The sequence below is a fragment of the Peromyscus maniculatus genome, chromosome 7 (assembly GCF_049852395.1).
Source record: "Peromyscus maniculatus bairdii isolate BWxNUB_F1_BW_parent chromosome 7, HU_Pman_BW_mat_3.1, whole genome shotgun sequence".
Classification (NCBI taxonomy): domain Eukaryota; kingdom Metazoa; phylum Chordata; class Mammalia; order Rodentia; family Cricetidae; genus Peromyscus; species Peromyscus maniculatus.
The window spans coordinates 101314883-101336222 of record NC_134858.1 but is presented as its reverse complement, the minus strand read 5'-3'; the positions used below and the strand labels follow the sequence as shown (position 1 = coordinate 101336222).

The 21340-nt window shown below is 50.1% G+C and overlaps 1 protein-coding gene across 4 annotated transcripts in view; it reads left to right on the top strand.

The window, feature by feature from the left end:
- Positions 1 to 21340, top strand: part of Tmem108 (transmembrane protein 108) — a 285683-nt gene that overhangs the window by 257144 nt on the left and 7199 nt on the right. For 2 of the 4 annotated variants that reach the window (XM_042281523.2, XM_042281522.2), the window contains exons 4-5: positions 7528 to 7623; positions 13931 to 15334. In XM_042281523.2, the coding sequence (XP_042137457.2) occupies positions 7528 to 7623; positions 13931 to 15334 (1500 nt within the window). The remainder of the gene's footprint in view (positions 1 to 7527; positions 7624 to 13930; positions 15335 to 21340) is intronic. The other 2 variants (XM_006978676.4, XM_006978675.4) reach the window with 1 other exon arrangement.

Here is a 21340-nt window from a genome sequence, read left to right as displayed (position 1 = left end):
CCGCTATTCCCCTGGAGGACAGAAAAGGAACATCATTCCTTTGTGCCAGTCCACACCAGGCAATGCCAGCAAGTGCCAACTGATTAATGGTGAGAGAGGGTGGTAGGGCAATGATGATTTTTCCAAACTTGTTCAACCAATGGGATATGACTGGGTGAGAGGGCATATTTGGGGGGAGTAGGGAAGGATCAATAAAGGACATCTCAGAGGCAAGAAACCAGCTCACCCCATAACTAGAAATGGGGGTGGGGGCAGCCACCTTCCAATTACTAAAGCGAATGTCCTCAAGAGAAGACAGCCAAGGGCCCGTCTCCTATGTCTCAGCCTTAGCATAGGGCCTGGAGCCTTTCAAGGGATGTGTTTCAGCTTGGGTCACAGTCTTGCTCTCTTGGATTCAACTCCAACAGAACTTTTAAATCTGGGCCTAGAATGCAGGCCAGACAACGGGTCAGCTCAGAGAGCCTGACCCTGCAAGATCCAAGACCATCCACTTATCACCCCAAGGCCTGCAGATCTGAGTCCTTTGATCAGGTGAGGAGCTCACTGTGAGGAACGATCAAGCTGACACTACAGAGGTTTGCACCTGTCAGCATCCGTAGCTAGAAGACAGAAGGGGAATAGAAAAGTAAACTCATTCACCTTTGTGTGAAGGTGTGCACACCATGGCTCAGACTTGGAGTTTGTAACCCTAAACAAATCCTTAATTTCCCTGAACCTGAATTTTAGGGAAAGAAGCACCCACCTCACAAAAGTTTGTGAATACTAAATGAATTTTGAAGAGCAAAATACTTGGGGCCATTGTGAGTACCCAATGCTACGTGTTCCTGTTCTGTGCCCAGCATACCATAAACAACTTCCCACACATGTATAGACAGACACACGTTTCTCAGCAAGTGCTAAAAATTCCCCTGCCAAATTGCATTTCATTGCCCATGGCAGGGGACAAGGTGATGGGCACCATCCATGGCTGACATAAGAATAGGTTTATTGGGAAACACAAAGCACCTCCCCTCAGCTTAATGCCCCATTTGTTGACTGCATGAATGAAGAGTCGGGCAGGTGGGGTAGCAGGGGAGGGGATAATAAGAGGACTCAGTGTCTCTGCTCTCAGGAAGCCTTCTTGGGTTCCCTCCAACCTTTATGGGTTCCACTCAAGAGTCGCCCAGAATTGCAATCAGACTTCCTGAATTATTCTAATACCATCTCTTTTGTGCTCTCCTCACTGTGTGCGGTGTTCTTGTTTCTTCAGTTCAGCATAGGCACAGTGATTTATCACTACTTGTACCAGAAAGTGACCTCCGAGTACACCTTGAATCTTTCGGGCACCCAAATCCACAGATTTATTATAGTCCACACAGAGACAGGTGAAAGGTGGAAGAATGGAACTTCTATGATCATGTGGGAGATGGTTAAGATTTTTGTCTTACAATTTTGTGAGGACTGAGACGAATAACGAAAGTGTTTAACACAATGCCAGGCACAGTATATTTTCATAAATGGAAATGTAGCATTAACAATGGCATCCATGATGGTCGTCATAAGGGTTTGGGAAAGGATAGTGAAAAGGGGAGAAAATGAAGGGAAGCTTTAATTCCCATGAATGCACAGCAAGGAAGGCAGAGTTTCCGAATTCAGTTGTGGAATCCACCTCATGCCTGAAAGAGAAATTAGACCTTGGGGTGTGGGCATCCTGCCTGGAGGTGGGAAATGGAATGGCGTGACCCAGAAACACAGCTGTGTTGACAGAGTAGCTTTGTCCCAGACAAACTGTAGCAGGCGGTGAACCCTCAGCCAGTGTGACAGGCGGGGCCAGACGGCCTTGCAGCAGCCTGACGGAACCATGTGAGGATGCCAAGCAACACTCAGGAGAAGCCTGGGAGGCTCAGGACCTGGCAAATAGCAAAGGAAGCAGCCACTCTACCCTGAGGCCAGCCTCCCCTCCACCTGCTCCCTCCTCCAGGACTTTGCCACCAACCTGCCAGCTGCCAGCCTTCTCCCCTCTTCAGCAAGCATTTTGGTGAGGAAGGAGAAGGGTGTTGAGAGAAGGCACTACTACACTGCTGGCCCAATTCATGAGGCTATTACGGCAAATGTCCCCATGTTGGCTTTAGGAAAGGGATTCTGGGTCTGACCAAGCCAGGGCTTTGTGTCTTTGCCCACTCCCTCTGTGTTTGGAAATTGAAGCTGGGGGTAGCCAGGTGCTAGTGTCTTGGGACAGGTGCCAAGACACGAAGTCTTTGGGAGTCATGAAGGAGCCTCCTGGACCACATCCCAAGATGTGATTGTAGTCTCTGAAGGAACTGATATATTGGCCTGTTAAGCCAGATGCTTACGTCAGCAGTAGCATGGAGACATAGCCCAGCACTGCCACCAATAGCCTGCAGGCAGACCTTCTATCCAGCTTTAGGGGCCTTCACTTAAGTAAAGTGAGAACTTTGTACCATAGAAAAGAATTTCAGGAGGAGGCGATGGGAAGCAAGGTTAATGGGTTTACTAAGTAGAGACAGGATTGTTCATACTATAGATCTAATCACTGGGACACAAAGCTAGAGATGCATAGGTAAAAGTGAGATACACATGACATGGATGTGGGATTCTCAAGAGAGTCACAGTCAAAGTCAAATGTCTTTTCAATTACTGTATGTGTGATTTTGTGGTCTTTTACATTTATTATGTGTGAACACATATGGATATGAATACATCACAGAGCATGTGTGGAGGCCAGAGGAGAGCTTATGGGAGTTAGCTCCCTCCTTCCACCATATGGGTCTCAGGGATCAAATTCAGGTCATCAGGCTTGGTGGCAAGCACCTTTACCAACTGAACCATCACACAGGCGGTTCTGTGACGTTCTAAGTTACATTATTCAAAGGATGTGGTTCACAACGAGATTTAATAGTAGGCTATTAGTAGGCTAAGCAAAGTTCTAATAGTAAGTAGAGTTTAAAATTAAAGGAGAAAATGAGACTAAGGGGGATGGCTCTGTAGACACACATGAAGATCTGAGTTTAGCATGTAGCTCTGAGTTCAAACTCCCAGATCCCACATAAAAGCCAGGCACACGGGGTAAGCATCTGTGATCCGAGAGTTCCTGCCGGGAGATGAAGGTCGAGCTAGGAGAATCCCTGGAAGTTCACAGGCCAATCAACCTGGCATGCACAGAAGCAGGGGGTAGGGAAACCAACAAGGTAGAGGGCAAAGACCCACATCCAAGGTTGCCCTCTGACCTCCACATGCACACTGTGACATCCATTCATACACAAATGCATGTGTGCACACAAATAAATAACAGTAAGCGTGAAATATATGAGCTAGTTTACTGATTTGTCTTATTGTAATGGCACTGTAAGGCAGTTTTATAAGGTGTCTTATCTAGATTTGTAGATGAAAAAGGAGCGCTAATACAGTTCAACTCAAAGCCATGAAACTGGTGTAAGCACGTTATTGCTTTTAATATCCTTGTTGGGAGTGTCTTTAGGATGGTATCTTAGTTGGGGTTTCTATTGCTGTGATAAAACACTATGACCAAGAGCAACTTGAGGAGGAAAGGCTTTATTTCAGCTACAGTTCCACATCACAGTCCATCACTGAGGGAAGTCAGAACAGGAATTCAAACAGGCCAGGAACCTGGAGGCAAGAACTGAAGATATAGACTTCACTATATATATAATTAGGAGGAACACTGATTACTGACTTGCTCAGCCTGCTTTCTTAGAGCACCCAGGACCACCTGGCCCTGGGTGGCACCACCCACAGTGAGGTGGGCCCTTCCCAGGCAATCAAGAAAATGGAACTCAGGCTAATCCGGTGGGGCCATTCTCTCAACTGAGGTTCCCTCTTCCAAAATGACTCTAGCTTGTGTCGAGTTGACATGAAAATACCGATCACAGAAAGCACACCCTAGCTCTGAGGGTAGTGCCGATGTTATCAGCCGTGTTGAAGTTTCTGGACTCTCAGCCAGCATGAAACACAAACTAGATCCTAGGATGAGCAGCCTCCCTCTTCCCACATCTGTTCAATTTCTCCTGTCTTTCTACCTTGCCTCATTTTTGGATACATCCCATAGACATGTCCCGTGCATCTCTGGGAGAAGCCCTTCATGGAGTTACCTTGTCAACTTTCCACACCCAACCCCCACAAAAATGAAAACCTTTGGAAAGCTTAGGCCTTGAGCCAAGAAGGAACTCTTGTGTCTGTAGTGAGGTTCCTGAATGGTTTGGATCCAGTCTCCTAAGGCACAAGACAGTATCTGGAAGGCCAATGGTGTGGCAGTGAAAGAATTTACTACAGGTATGAAAGATAAAGAGTTTATTGGTATATGCTGCAAGAAGGCCACAGGTGAGTTCCCAGTGAGGGGTCCTCACAGGGAGATAGAAAAAGGCTTTCATTGTAGTTGGGGATAGTTGATTTTATCTTGTGAGACATCTGTGTGTGTGTTTGTGTGTGTGATGCGTGGACATCAGAGGACAATTGTATGGAGCTGGAATTGGTTCTCTCCTTCCACCTTTCTGTGGGCTCCAGGAATGGAGTTCAGGTCTCCAGGCCACACAGCAAATACTTTCACCACTGAGCCTTCCTGCTGGCCCAACTCTTATCAGAAGAGTATGGGCCAGATATTGGTAAAGTGTTCCTCAACTTGGGACTTTTCTGGTGTTTGTTTTATAATCACTCTGGGATTATAGGCCTAAGGGAGAAAACTGAAAAGGTAAGGTGCCATTTTCATATCAATATGTCAACTGTTATCATGACTCTGACATGGCCAGTGTTGACTTTTAATCTCCTAGCTGAAGGCCTCAAGCTCTGCTCTGTAATGTAACCAGAGGCGGAGCATTCTGTCCTGTATGCCCAATTATACCCCAGCAGTCACTTCCCAAATTACCATTCAGAGGAGAGGCTTATATTAATTATAAATGCTTGGCCTGATGGCTCAGGCTTATTACCAGATAGATCTTACATTTAAATTAACCCATATTTCTTACCTATGCTTTGCTATGTGGTCTGTGGCTTGTTACCTCATTTTCTACATGTCTTGCTTCCTTGGTGACTGCCTGGTGGCTGCCCCAACTCCACCCTTCTTCTTCTCCATCCCTAGTTTGATTATATACCACCTAACCTTATCTTACCTCACCATTGGCCAAACAGCTTTATTATCAACCAGTGAGAGCAACACATATTCACAGCGTACAGAAGGACATCCCACAGCACTGTAAAACAGGGAACATTTTCTCTGAAGTCTTGCTTTGGGTGGGACGGGGCTTGAGACAGGATTTCTCTGTGTAGCCCTGGTTGTTCTAGAACTGACTCTATAGACCAGGCTAGCCCTGAACCAGAAATCCACCTGCCTTTGCCTCACAAGTTCTGGGATTAAAGGCCTGCACCAGCATGCCTGGCTGGCTGTCTTACTTCATTTTTGACTGACTTGGAAATTTATACTTTCCTTGTGGTGAAAAACATTTTAAATTCTTTTATTTGTGAGATAGTTTCCCTATGTAACATGGACTGGCCTCAACCTTGCAACCTGCCTGAGCCTCCCAAGTGCTGGGATAAAAGGTACACACCAGCACACTGGGGATTTGAACCCTTGCTTTTGGCCACTTTGAAATGTGCAGCACATATCATTCACTATAGTCACATGTTGCACAGTAGGTCCCCAGGACTTTTCCTGTCTCACTAGAACTCTGACAGCTTCCCCCTCCTTCCCACTGACTGCACCCTGGCCTCTCCAGCGTTCTCAGGACCCCCTTAACTGGGGGTTAACTGGGCAGAGTCACGGGCTCTCAGGACTTGTTTTCTCTCCTCTGATGTCACCGAGATGGCCCCTGAATACTGATGACCCTGTAATCTTAGTAAAGGCTGCCTTGGTCTTTTCTTCCAACTCTCACTTGGCCTGGGGAGTCTTCAAGGGACCCCTTCACTTGCCGCTATGTGCTCCCTCGGCTGATTTCATTCCCTTCTAGTACAGCCTTGGAGGAGGCCACACCTTCTGTCTGCAGGAACCTGTTTCTCCCAGCTTTATTGTGTCCTGTGTGACAGGAGATAGGAGTGTCCCAAGCTCCTATGTTTCCTTCTTTGGGGGTTGGGGGGACCTGTATCTATCACGGAAATCATGGAGCTATAGAAAGAGGAAGGCAGAACCCCTATGTTGAAACCGAGAGTGACCACTTAATACCACGTGGGGGTGGTATTTCACTCATTATTGTTCCTAGCAAACCACTCTGAAACTTAGGACTGGAAACTATAATTATCCCTCATTCCATTCATAAAACTGGAGTTTGAAAAGAGGGTCATTTATCTCTGCCAAAGATTTAGCTAGGTGGTTTGGCTAAGGCTACGATGTCCACATCCCCATTGACCATATGGTGCTGGCTGGTTGCTAGACGTTCCCCAGCACTGAAGGCCAGGGTTCTGCCTCAGTTCCCTTTCACAGGATCCCTTCTGGGCTGCTCAGGTTCCAAACAGCACACTCACTGGCTTCTAAGTGCCCCCAAGAACACAGGAAAAGGACCACACCCTTCAGGTCTAGCCTCAGAAGTCACTCAGCCTTAGTCGCTGGTCCCACCACACCCAGGGGGGGGAACAAAGCCACCTCTCGATGGGCATGCCAAAGTCACTTTGAAGAAGGAGAGGTTCAGATGTGCCATTGTGTCACATTGTGTCCAAGGCAGACAGAGATTTCAGAGGGTCCCATTCTTCAGCAAATATTTATTGTAGCTCAGGTGTTGAGCTAGAACATTGAACCTGACATCCCAACACTGGTGGTTTAGACAGAGCACAGGTGGGAAGTAGACCAAGCCTTGCCTATTTCCATCAGAGAGAGGAGCTCAGAGAGTAGAAGCACCCCCGCCACACACACACAAGGTTCCCAGCAAAGTTGCCTTCTAAGACTCGAGGTAGAGAATGTTTGGGTTAAATCAGAATAACTACCGTAGATAACCAAAGGCTGAAAATAAAAGGCTGCGGAGTTGCCTGTGTGTTGCTGCATTGGAGAGCATAGGGTTTTAAATTATGGTCGTTGATAACAATGGTTGTATTCTCAATAATAACATTGTCTTTATCCTACATTCCTCTGCTCATGAAGTACATTTTCCTGAATCAAAAATCCCTCAGTCTTAAGGATCTCTATCTTGAGCGTCTAGGATCAAAGCCTGGGCTTTCATCCTGAACTGCTGCGAGGCGCCCTCTGGACTTTAGACAAATGGTTTAACCACATGATAGCTTGGAGATGATGGGGGAAACATGACCTGAAAATTTATCATGCTTGTCTGTTTAGTCCAAGAAAAAGGGCTATGTTCTATGTGTGTGAGGTCAGGAGGAGCTGGGAGAAGAGAGTGCATGAACATGTATGTGGTTGTGAGCACACACATGTACATGCATGCTTACACGTGGACATACATGTTTGGCTAGAAAACTTATCTATCAGCCTCCCAGAGCTACAGCACAAGAGAAACTCACATTGGCCAGAGGCCACAGGTGTGTCAGGACACACAGGCCTGACTCACATGGTTTTCTTGCTTGCCTGTGTTCTAGAGACTATGCTCTGGGAAGCAGTTCCCAGTGGAGTCATGGATCTCATCAGTCCAGCTGTTGAACCCGTGATCTCTGGACATTTCTGGAACCCACCAGGTGACGGCCCCAGTTAGCTCAGAGTACTGAGCAGAGCTTCTGCCCTTCAGCCCAGAAAATGGATGCCCAACTTGATGGGAGGGAGCTTGTGGAGTGGGCTGCCTGGAGAAGGGGAAACGCCGACGATCTGTGCTGCAGGCTCCTTAGTCAAGGTCAAGAGCCCTGCCTTCAGCACAGTGACCCGGGCCTCCTGAACTCAATGATGCCATATTTAACTCTAAGTTATAACCATGCTCCAAAGAACTGGAATTTTTATGTGGTTTTTAAAATAAAAGGAGCCATTGGAATTCAAAGAACAGAACACACTAGAGTGCCGGAAACACAGAGGGTAAAGAGTCCTAAAAGTTGGGAACCTCAGTGGGATTAGCCAGGCAGTGTGTTGGCCTGAGTTGCTTCCCCATCTGACCCTGTGCGGCTGTGGTTAACTTTAAGTCACTTTACTTTGGGGGGTCTTCGGCCTTCTCATCCGTCAGATGGAGTTACAACAGTCCAGACATCCCTTTCTGATCAGAAGACAATTTTGGAATTAGGAAGTTCATGTCTAGGCAAGGTTGTAGGTCAGCAAAGAAAACAGCTGGGGCCTGACCTGCTGTTCTACAGGCACGCTGTTGTTGTGTGATAAGTGCATCAGATGCAGAATCTAAATCCCCAAATGTCCAGCATACTCTGTACTGCCCCAACTAGGTAATCTATAGTTTCCTGGGCATTCTGGAATCTGGAAGTCCAAGGTCAAGAGCTAGTATCCAGGAGGATCCTCATGAGAGGAGAGGAGGAAAGGGGGCCCAATGTACTGCTTTAAAAGAAACCCACGCCCTCAAAAATGACTATTACATTCCTGCAGACTGAGTCCCAAATGCCTCCTCTTAGGGCCAGCTTCCCGATACTGTGGCTTTGTAAGTCAGTGACTCCTGCCCTTTGACAGACCCTTTACACTATGTTCTAGTCTACAAAAATAAAAATGCCCGCCAGGTGTGGAAGCACACAGCCATCAACTCCAGCACTCAGGAGGATCCCAAGTTCAAGGCTAGTATGGGCTACATAATGAGATCCTGTCTCAAAGGAATAAAGAAATAAAAATAAAAATGCTAGTAAAGAGGCTACAGCTATAACAATATATTTTGCTGTAGTTGGTCATGAATCTTAGGGTTGACTGGACTCTGTCCGGCAGCACTCATTAGCATCTCCTCCGAGGTGGCTGTCCAGTGGTAGCCCAGGGCTACCTGTAGGCTTCCTCGCTGTCACATTTGGTGCCTGGCTGAGGCTAGAACAGCAGGGACTCCTCAGGAAATTCCTGTCACACCCCACATGCTCTTTCCTTTGAGGAAGCTACACTCCTGATACAAGACTAACACTGTCCCCGAGAGAAAGGCAGAAAGTTTGAGACCTCTACTATGACATGGACAGGCAGAGTGGTCACAAATGCCCATTTTGGCTCAAACGAAAAAGGAGGTAGATGCCATCTTTTAGTGGAAAGGGACTTATCAGAACCTGCAAATATGACTTAGTCGCATCAAGCAAATGGAATGTGTGATGGGACATAGCTCGGACACCTATGATTACCCAGGATAGGGTTAAAAAGGCAGTGGACAGAAGACCCTGTCGTATCAACTGGATGTGGAAGAAGAATCCACTGAAGAAGATACTTAGAATTCCATTTAATTTCCTTATTATTTTGTTTGTATGAATTATCAATATAACAAATGTATACAAACTTTTTTTTTTTGTATACAAACTTTTAAACACAATTTTCAAGTAAGAGAGAAAAACTCCAACCTAGAAAATGAATTCCCAAAGATGGTAAATCATGGCCTTTAACCGTGCAGAACACGGAGGTGGAAGGTGTAGTGGGGGGGGGGGGGTTTGCACACAAGCAGAGAGATGTTAAGGGTGGGGAGTATAGCTCAGTGGTAAAGCTTGCTTAGCATGCCTAGGACTCTGGGGGTTCCCTCTTCAGCACTGACAAAAACAAAAAAAGATCTGTTAAGTGAACGAGGCTTGAAAACGTAACCATTAGAGCCAGGCTTTGCCGAATCCCAGCTCCCCATTCCTCAGCTGTGTGGCCACCAGCAAGGTCCACAGGCTTCCTTCTGTCGACTGCAGCACGGAGCTAATAAGAGCACCCCTGTCCAGCTGCTACGAGGACAGATGTGCCTGCAAAGGTTTACCCTTCCAGCAGCTTCCTTGCCTGTGCCAGATGCAAATGCCAGTGCCCAATATGGGCTGTGGGCAGCCAACCAGACACACAGGAGGAGGATGCCCTCTCCATCCTTTGAGATGACATGTGCATGGGAATTCTAGGGAGGAGGCTGCCTTCCTGTGACATCTGGGCACCCATCAGTCTGTGGGCTCCCAATGTCTCCCATCCCCCCATACTTATCCTTACTCTGACACGTTTTTTTTTTTTTTTTTTAATTTGGCTCTACATTTTAAGCATGTCAAGCTAGATTTTAGTTTTAGTGACTCTTACATATTTGGAATTAGTCTCAGGAGCCCATTATGCAAATCCATGCAAATGACATGCAAAGAGGCAGTCACTCCAGATTGTGGGGAGGGGAGTGTGTAGACCAGTACAAAGGGCCTTGAATGAAAATTTGCATGTGTTAGAGGAGCCCCTGGTTGAAGGCCTTGCACATTCATTGTGACAGTACACATCGCATCCTTCATTTGCTAACCTTTTGTGCTAAGGAGAAAGGGTGTAAGCTCTTGTCTCATTTCCATATTCAAGGTGACAGTAAGGTTAAAGGACTTGGACAGTTCAACCTTTGTAGCTATTTTATGATACAAATGAAATTTTTTATTTTTAAAATAATGGCTGTGATCCAGGCCGTCTTCTTGTTGTGTGACTTTTCCTGGGGAGACATGAACAAATGTCACCCCATTCAGGGCACAATAGCAAACCAAAGAAATGATTCCACCCAAACCTAACTCGGTGAACTGATGGGTAGGAATATGGGCAATTCAAAGCCCCACTTTGGCTTAAATGACAGTTCTGGAAAGCTGCATCCCAGATTCCCTGATGCTTTCGGGCAGTCCTAACATTCTCCTCTCCCCTTGCAAACATTTGTTACTTGCATAAACCTGGGGAAGTGCCACTTAAGTTTTCTAAGTTTCATGAGCTCCCAGAGTCTCCCAAATGGCTACACCACACTCCCCAACCAGCCAAGTGCTCTTTTGCACAAGCCACACCACTTGGTCAGCTCTCTATCCAGTGAAGAGGTTGATTTAGGTGAACTCTAGGGCTCCTCACTATGCTAACCAAAGCCCCATGGCACCCAGGAATAAATTTATGCGTGTACAGTAGCAAAGATCGGAGTCTAAATGTGTGATGGAGAAGAAACTTTACAGGTTGCTTAGGGAGGAAGGAAATGGCTGGGGAGTCTGGTACCTGAAGAGCAGTAAGGACAGTCACAGGGTCTGGCTGGGGTGATCTGAGCCCCTGGAGGCTCCTGGTGAGGACATCAGGGGAATTTCTTTCTCTAACCATTTTAAACCCCGGAGCAGCATAAGCCTTGTGTTCTGATGTCTGCTGACATTCTGCTGGAGGCTTGGTAGCTCTGCTTCCCACTGTGTGCTAGCCCTGGGGTTAGCTGGTGTCTCTCCCCAAACTCTGTGCTGGTGAGCCAAAACAACATAATGTCCTTGGCTCTAGGGCTCTGACCACCAGACACATTCTGTGCTCCAGCTCGGCGGTCCCCAAGGGACTTGATGTTAACTCTAGCTACAGCAGCAGCCACCCAGTGGACATAGTTATGACCTGCCAGCCCCCTGGACCGAAGACCTCCCTAACTCAGCCTTGTGATACCCAAGGGGTATGGAGGGTAGGATGAGCACCCAAAAAGCAGGGGTGAGGGTGTCTCCTTAAGGTACATGATGTGAGGTGCTCTTAGTGAGACTGGGGCGCTGCCATCAGCTCCCAGCTTCCCTCGGGTCAGGTTTCCCTGTTTCACCAACCTCAGCCCCCTTGATTGACCCTCACATCATCTCCCACTGTAAACCACTTACCCATGTGCCCTTTGTCCCCATCTCCCCGATTTCAGAAGAGCTCTAATACAAAAGGCTTGTACCCAGCTGCTGTACCAAGATAGCACTCTCTGAATGACTTAAACCAGATACTTATTTCCCCAAAGCGTCTGAAGGCTGGAGTTTCAAGATCAAAGTAGTACCAGGATTGGCCCCTCTCCTTGAATTACTGACAGCCTCCCTCTTGCTGCCCTGCCCTCACAAGAGGATCCTTCTGTGACCCTATTATCACCCTGATCCCCATCTCTTCTTAGAAGGATACCAGTCAAACTATGTTACGGTTCATCCTTTGACCTCTGTTCATTTGAATCTCCCCCTTTGAATGCCTCTCCAAATAGTCGCATTCTGAGATTCTGGCATTGGAGGTGGGGGGGGGGGGCATTGTTCAGCTCTTACCAGTCATGAGACCAACTTGGAGCAGAATGTCCCTCACACATCGAAGGTTGCCACCACCAAGGACCACCCCCATGGTGCCAAGCTCCAAGGTGTGGGTTTGTGGGGCTGGAATAATAACCCTGAACAGATCAGAACAAAGTAGCATATTGCTTCTGCTGTGGGTACAGCTGATGGGCCTCCGCCTCCCCCTGCATCAGTGCGTGGCAGTTAACTCGGAAAAGCATATGCTTTAGAGACGGCCCTGGCTCCCCATGCTCCTGAGACTGTGTGACTACACACATGTTCCCTTGTCTCCCCGGGCTTTCATTTCCCACCCTGTCAAGTAGTTGCTAGGATTGACTTGAATGAGCAGAACGCACTGCAAGTGTGTGGGCTGACTTGTGAATGAAAGAGTAGAAACCTGGCTTGCTTAGGGTGGCCATCGGTCCTGGAGACAGTAGGCGCTGTTGCCCCTGTTAAAGACAAGGTCCCCCACCCTCCCCAGTACTGGCTTAGCTGTGAACATTAGGGCGAAGGGTTATTCCACAAACCACCCCACACTGAACGGTGCTCCGGGCACACTTCCTCCAGGCTCCTCCCTCCCTGCTTCCTTAAGGCTAGCCGAACTCCCATGAATGCCTAGCAGGACCCTGCCTCCCGCCGCTAGCAGCTTTTTGCTGCCCATCCCAGAATTCGTGTGGGAATCCTACCCACGTCACCAGTGTGGCTGCTTGCCCTGCTGGAGCATGGGGAAGTACAGAAAGGCTCCGAGAGAGTTGTCAGATCTCTGCCTGCTCTCTAGGGTCTAGATAGGGTTGAAAAGATGTCCAAGAATGACAGCGGAATGCATGTGAACATGGAGGTATTGAGAATCACAGAATCGGGCCCTATTAGAATGTCCCAGCACCCATCAGCAACAGAGACCAGCTCTCCCTAACCAGTATGGTACAACAGCCCAGGATCTCAATGATCCCATGTGTTCTGTTGATGTGCAGGGCTACTGGCACATGGTGCTGTGGTTATGAAACCATTTATTTTTAGGAACGCTTTCAAACTCAGATTTTTATGCTTTTGCATTTTTTCAATAAACTAATAAGGCATGCATTATTATGCAGCCCTCTTTATTGTTCAGAAGGGCTCCTCCAACTCAGAAAGACCAAGTAGTACCAATGAGGACTTCCCCAAGTTCAGCTCCATGAGGAACCATAGGGAAAGCACTTAACGCCAACTCTCCCATAGGCAGTGGTCTTTCTGCAGCATTTTCTGTCCCAGACTCTACTGTGGTGTTAGGAAAGCTACATCTGAGATTGCCCTTCTCTGGACCGGTTCCCTCTTCTGCCCATCACTCTCCTATGACACCAGGACATCTCTGCTTACTTCAGGGTCATCTGGGGGGAGGGGGCTGCCCTGTTTGTACTCTGGGGTAAGCAAGTCTGAATAAGCAGGGGTCTGACATTGGCACTTTGTTCTTGTTCAAGAAAAGGACTAGGAGGAGTTCGTTAGCCTTCCCTGGTTGGCTGTGAGCGGCTCCTGGGTCAGGCTGGCCTTGACTACTCCCCAGCTGCAGCAACAAGTCCTCAGGCTCCCATTCTAAGACAATGCACTGAGGGGGAGGGGGCTGGTGGCATTCTGGGGAATTAGGCAAAGGGTGGGATTGGCTGGTCTGATTGCCTCGGGGTCACCCGGTGCTGCCATCTTCCATGATAGGTAGCATCCTCCTCCCTCTGTACAGACTTTCCCCAGCTGCGTGTACAGTTCTTGTGTCTCAGTGCCAGGGTGCCAGGGTGGCCTAAGGAATGCCCCAGATATCCTTCCTGCTCCCCCCAAGATGTCTCCAAGTCTTCAGTGAGGATGACCTGGCTGTGCCCAACACCTTTGTTCCTCACTTCTGTCCTCTCTCCCCCCCCCACAGGCTTTCTCCTGACCTTGGCACTGACCAAAGCTCTGGTACTCGCCGTCCAGGAACCATCTCCCAGGGAATCTCTGCAGACCCTTCCCTCAGGCAGCCCCCCAGGCACCATGGTGACAGCACCTCACAGCTCTACCAGACTTTCCTCCGTGGTGACACTGAACCCCAAACCTGATGGACCCACCTCACAGGCTGCAGCTACTATGGAAACAACAATCTCTCATCCAGAAGGGCATCCTCCTACAGACACCATGTCCACTGTTACGGTGACAGCTGCCATCCCCCATCCTGAAAGCCCTCTGCCCACAGGTTCCCCTCCAGCTGCCATGGCAACCACATCCTCCCACTCCGAGGGCCGCCCCCCAGGGGATGCTGCCCCCACCATCCTGCCAACAAAGCCAGCAGGAGCCACCAGCCGCCCCACGATGCCCCCACGGGCCACCACTCGTAGACCCCCCAGACCCCCAGGCTCTTCCAGGAAGGGGGCTGGGGGTTCATCTCGCCCTCTCCTGCCCGTACCCGGTGGCCACTCAGCAAGGAAGGAAGGCCAGAGGGGACGAAATCAGAGCTCACCACACCTGGGGCAGAAGCGTCCTCTGGGGAAAATCTTCCAGATCTACAAGGGTAACTTTACAGGGTCTGCAGAGCCAGACCCCTCAGCTCTTACCCCCAGGACCCCACTCTGGGGCTACTCCTCTTCGCCACAGCCCCAGACAGTGTCTCCAGCCACAGCACCCGGAAGCACCTCGTGGGTGCCCCCCACAACCTCCCTGGTACCTGCAAAGGACAAGCCAGGCCTTATCAGAGCCAAGCAGGGGAGTGGCCCCACACTGACCAGCCCAGCAGGGGAGCCGGATGCCACAGCAGCCTCAGGCACCCCTGCCAGTACACAGCCTGCCCCAGTGCCTTCTCAGCGCCCTCACGGTGACGTGCAGGACAGCCCTAGCCGCAGTGACTCTTGGCTTGCTGTCACCCCTGACACTGACAGACCCCCATCTGCCAGCTCTGGGGTCTCCACGGCTGCCACGGGGCCCACCCAGGCTGCCTTTGAGGCCAGTGTCTCAGTCCCTTCCCAGGGCATCCCTCAGGGAGCATCGGCAACCCCTCGGGCCCCAACCTGGCCCTCGGGGGTCTCAGAAAGCACTGTTTCTCCAGCCGAGGAGAAGACTGAGGCCTCCCCCACCACAACCGACAGGGGGCCCAGACCTCTGTCCACAGTGCTGTCCACAGCCACGGGAAACTTCCTCAACCGCCTGGTCCCTGCTGGGACCTGGAAGCCGGGAACAGTGGGCAACATCTCCCATGTGGCTGAGGGGGACAAGCCCCAGCACAGAACCACCATCTGCTTGAGCAAGATGGACATTGCCTGGGTCATCCTGGCCATCAGTGTGCCCATCTCTTCCTGCTGTAAGTAACCACCTCTCTTCGCTCTTTCCCCATCCCCCAGACTCTCTTGCCCCGGAGTTAGGTAGCCCCGCTGAGTGAGCTACAGAAAGCCCTAGACCCCAGCAAAGAAGACAGCAAGGGGAGAATCATGGCCCACCCATCCCTGTCCCTGGTCCAGGGTATAACTCAAACATCCATGGTTCATAAAGCCACAATTCCCAGAGCTGGCCAGCCACACGTGTTGCAGAAACACCACACTAGCGAAGAGGCTTGGCCTGCCTGGGATCCAGGTGGCAGGGAGTGGGTGGCCGGGCTGCAGCCCTTTCTTGAAGCATCTGTCCTTCCCGCCTAGGATGATTGCTACCCTGGCTCAAGGGACCAGGCACCATGGGTGACGAGTGGCCCTGGGGAGTTAACAGGCTACAGATGGAAAAGTCATCGCCACCCTCTCCTGCTTCTCCATCTTGTCTGCTCTCCCCCTCCATCTCTCTCTCTTGCCCTGAGGAAGAAGAGATAAAGCTTCCGTGTGCTGGGAAGTCCCATCAGCCTTGGCCAAAGCCCAGTTCTTAATGAACCGGCTCAATTAAAGCCTCAGAGTTACATGGATTCTAGCTCTTCTCCATCCCTACACAACCCAGCCTGCTTTACCCTTCATAGTAATGTGAGCTCCGTGCACTGTGGACCGTATAATTCTCTACTCCATGGCAACCCACACCTCTCTGCAGCATCCTGTCCCTCAGAGAGTGAGGAGTCAGGAGACATTCAAGAACCCACAAAGGCCTCTGAGAACCTGAATGTCTCCCTCACAGCTTCCCAGGTCATACTCTGTCCTCAGAAGATCTTCACTCGACTCAATCCTACCCTACCTCAGATGGTTACCATTAAAGATGTCACCCCATGCTCCTCACTCCCCCTGGACAGCCTGATCTGACCTTTCATGTTCTGCCCAGTTCTCTTGAGAACCTCTTTTGCCTTGCACCTTAAGGACACCTAAGTGGTGTCCACCTCAGTCCCAGAGACATTGGAATGGCTCTCAGGGAGCAAAATTCTTGACCAAAGCTCCTCCTCATCCATGGCCCTCAGGGTCTCCTTCATAGAACTGTATTGCCCAAACCTGCTGTATCTGCCACCTCTGAATGATCACCTCTTTATCCCTGGTCCCCCACAAGTGCAGCATCCCATCCGTACCCAGGCATACCAGGGAAGTCAGCAGGGAACACTTGAGCCACATTAACAGAGCCTGTGCTGGCCATCAATCCTGTTGGTTCAACAGGCTTCAGATCCCCCTATGGGCTAACCTTGGTCTTAAATGGAGGCCCAAGACATCCCATGGAGAGGCTGTGAGGCCAGGATACCACCCTCCCCTGGTGTCACAGGTCAGCACAGACAGCCCCTGACATGGCCAGCCTTCTGCTCATCACCACACACACCGCTTCTCCCAGCTTTGCTGACAGGCCTTGTGTCAGGGCTGGAAGGTCACACTGCTCCAGGACCCAGTTCAGGGAATGTGTCAAGTTGGTGATGCCTCATGCTCAGCGAGAGCAGCTTTATTGTCTGTGGTGGGAAAACACATAATTTTTCAGGTGTTATTGCTTGCTTCTAAAAGAGGGATGAGGGCTGGAGAGATGGTCCAGTGGTTAAGAGCACTGACTGCTCTTCTAGAGGACCCGGGTTCAATTCCCAGCGTTCACATGGCAGCTCACAACTGTCTGTAATTCCAGTTCCAGGGGACCTGACACCCATGGCAAAACACCAAGGCACATAAAATAAAGATAAATAAAATTCTGTAAAAGAGGGATGAGATGGAGAAAACGTAGCACTGTCGATCAGCACATTATTAATGTGAGAACTGCTTTATAATCTTCCAAGTGTGTTGGATGCTCTAGTTTACAGTTGGAGTTCTAGGTATGTCTTATTCTATCCCTACGCTATCTAGAGAAAATATACACAGCACTGAGGTGTCAGGAGACTTTGGTCATCACCCACGCTCTACTGTTGAGTTAGTTAACTGATGTCAATCAAGGCAGGAACAGAGACGCAGCCCCAAACTGCCCCTCAAGGACAATTCAGAGCTCCAAGAGCAGCCTTCAGATTCAGGGGGCCACGAGGGGAGAACACACTTTCTAAAGATCTGGTTTGGTTCATGCTGGACATGTAAGCCCCATGTAGACAACAGAGCCCACTTTCTTGGTGTTTCTGCATTTACACAGGTGGCTCCTCACTTCTGCCTGGGCCCTGGCTGCCTCTACATAAGCTCTGTGTCCTTAGTCACAGCCATAGCTTTTTATGAACCATCTCTGACCACAATCTGGGAATATCTGTCCAGTCTCAGAACTCTAGGCGCTGTTCATAGAAATTTCCATCTGTTTGGGATGTTTCCATAGTCCTGCCCTATCTAATGATCAGACAAGCTGAGCTCTTCGAAGCCTGATGGCCCATGTTCCAACCTTCCCTACGGTCTGTGTACCCCAACGCTACTCTACAGACGTCACAGTGGACTCCAGCCCTTGCCAGACTGTCAGGTATTCTAGGTGGTCTGGCTGATAGCAAAGTGCGAGTATAGAATTTATCACCTCTAGCGGAAGGGGCTAGGAGAGAAGCCAGGTTGTGCAGAGCAATAGGGACTTGACCCCAGCTACGCTTTCTCCATCCTGTGCTTGTTCATCGTAGGGAGATTCCCCTAGTTCTAGTGAAAGTGAGGGATGAGAATAGCGAATTCTGAACCTGTACAGGGATGGAAGGCCAGCAGCCCACCCGCCTTCCACATCACAAGCCCTCTCAGTGGCTGGAAGGGCATCAGTGTGCCAGAGCTGAGGAGTGCTTTGTCTCCGGAGCCCTGCCAGACACTCTCCACCAACTCTGCCTCAGATGTGCTGAGAACTGAAATTGATTGGCTCCAGGCCTGGGAGCTAGGGCCAGGAGCCCTGTGGCTGCTCAACTGGTCTCTGCTGCCACCATCAGGATGCACAGAACCTGCCGCCTCCTGTTAGCAGCCTCTGACCCTGCCATTGGTCACTGCTCACCAGGGGCTGCTCTGGGTTTTCACAGCACCCTTTGGAGGCTCTGCTGAGCTCCCTGGCCTCACACTGGGAGTGTTTTCTCCCAGCCATGCCCCCCACCCCAGAGAAGCTGGAGCTTTGGGGAGAGTTAGATAAGGAAGCAGGGACATGGTGGTGTACCACCAATCCAAGTTCAGCCTGACAGGGCAGAGGAGAGCCGCTACCCGGCCTTGACCATGCACCTTGCCCCAGAGCAGGGCTTCTTCCAGACTCTGGACCATTAGTGCAATATTCTAAGGGATGATATGTTATAGGGACCATGATTCTTAGCTGTGCTCATCGTTCAGTGAGTGTTAGCTATGAATACACACGAACACATAAACCTATATGTGCATTGTCTGTGTGTGGGGGAGAGAGATGCAGTTTTACTCACAGGACCTAACTAGCTTTGTAATTACCATTTAAGAAAACTTAGGTTAGATTGATTCTTACCATGAAGCAGAAAAGACAGACCCAAAGGAAGTGTGGCTAGGCACCCAGTCTCCTTGTGATTAGGGACCAATGGGAGGAGAAGGTACGGAGCTGGCTACAGCAAGGCAGAATTGACCATGGATTGCCACCCTGCCCATAACCCTGTCAGGCTAAAATAGCTATCTCTAGGCTTCAAGGTAGCGTCCCCTGCTAGACTTCTAAATACCTAAGTCCCACACACCAGGATGAGGAGCCAGATCTTAGCCCCTTAGTTTCCCGAGGCTTGTAGTCTTATATCCAGGGCACAAGAGCTGAAACACATCCCAGTCCCCATCTGCTGCCACTCGAATCCTTTATGGAGTGTCCTCCAGTACTAAAAATGGCTTGTGGAATCAGACACACCTGCCCACACACCCAGCTCTTACCTCTCGACTATGGGCTTAACCAGAATTCCTGCACTTTCTCTTCTTTTGGATGAGAGGGGTGTCTGCTGCATTAGTTAAGGTCCCTTTAAGAAGGGGGATCCAAGATGGAATCGGGCACGCAAGGCAGCTGTAAGACACCCAGGAAGAGCTAGAGGAAGCAAGGCAAGCCATATGCAGCAGTGCAGGCCTCTTGCCATGGGGAAAGATGGGGAAGGATGAGGATGGAATATCTGAGTGTTTCTCCTGGGCCAGTGGGAGTCCTTGAGCTGTAGAGGGCTCCTAAGGGACTGAGCGTGCTCTGCTACCCCTGCCGTAGTCAGTCATGGTGCAGGCCTCTGGGGGTGGGCACAGGGATGGTGGTGAGTCTGGAGGGGCAGCAGGATGTGGGCAGAGCCTTTGCACACTTATAGTACCTGCAGGACCCGTAAAAATCAGGGGGCATGCACTTGAGGTCTTATGTCAGGGTTGCTGTGGGGAAGGTGCCTAAGAACCGACAGTGAGGAGGGGTGGCTGGTTCATCCTCTGAGGAGTCACAGTGCATGTTCCAACAGGCCCGGCAGCTGGCAGTTCAGCGGGTGTCTGAAAAGGTGGGGCCTTTGGGGGACCTGTGGGCTTTGATCACTACTTCACATCACCCACAAGGTCCTGTCATGTGAACACAGTACCCAGGGCTCCAACTTCATACCAGTGACCCTTCTTGCTGTCCCACAGCTGTTAGGTCCCAGAAGGTTCCTGGGGAAGCCCAGAGAGCTTGCTTCACTCTCGGGGGGCTGTTCTAGAGCTGCAGGACAGAGGAGCCCCACTCATCCCCAGTAGTCTCGACAGCTGCTGCCTTTGGAGACATGAGGTGGTTGCTTCCTTGGCTAAATGGCTACGTGGCTCACACCTGGTATTCACTGTCTGTCTTACAAAGGGCTTCTAACGCCATACTGTGTGTTCCCTCTGACGTGCAGAGCGGCAGGAGACAATAAGCATCTACTTGAAGTGACCAAAGCCCAGGTCCAAGGTAGTGAAATCAGCCGGGTGATCTTGATCAACGTTCATTTCAGTGGCCTTCCGTCACCTCCTCCCTACATGGGAAGAGTAACCGTGTCTTTCTCACACCGTGGCTGTGTGGGTTGAAGAGGCCTGTCGACTTACGGAGTGCTGAGTGCACATTAGACTCCGTGAGGCCCAGCTCTACCTTTCTCTCCTGGGTGAAAGGTCAGACCACTGAAATAAAAGTTCTAAACACAGCTAGAGCATTAGCCTCAAGACCCTCACAGTCACGGAACCCATGTTTCTACATCTCTCTTGTAGAAAGTATGTGAGAAACACTAGGAAGTTCCCAAGAGAAATAGAAGCCACCAGCCTGTCCATAGACAGGATCACTGCACTCTGCACAGACCCAGGCTTCAGAGGCCGTGACAGTGTGGCATTGGAGATACAGCAATGTGCATGCTCAGCCAGCTCGGCAGCAGGGCCTGGGGACGCTCATCTCTCTGGATTCCTACTCCCTACTTCTCAGACTAAGAATAGCGGCTGAGAAAAGTCACCAGATGCTGGACAGAATTCTCCTGCGTGCAGGATTGCATGTGAGCCGCACAGAGGCCGAGAGGTCAAATGCCGGACTCGGGTTTGCAAGCATTGTGTTAATGACAGGGTTCTAACCCCACCTGCCTTTCACCACAGGACCAGACAGTCTCCAAGACCCTCTCTGTCACCTTGAGCTTGCTTGCTTGCCTGTGACTACTCACGGGGTCCAGGGCATGGATGCCCCACGTCCTCAGAGACACACCTTTTGAGGACATCCCCCCCACACCTTGTTTACAGCCTGTGGCAATGAAGCGTGTGATGTGATGTCAGATAGCCTCGCAGAGGGCAAGGGAAAATTGGCTGTTTATCCCTGACAACTCCCGCTTCCCCCTGGGCTCCAGCTTCAGCAGAGCTGTGAAAACCTCTGTCCTCACTTCCTAAGCATTTCTAAGCATTTCTACTTCTCTAGGGACTTGGCTTTACTAGCTTGAATTGCCTTGGCCATTTCCTCCTTGATGTTTCAGAGGCAGAGACTGGTGGCTATGAGGAATAAAGGCAACAAGAAGGGAGAGAAGGGACCATGGTGTCTCCCAGCAGAGTGAAGAGGTGGTTTGCAC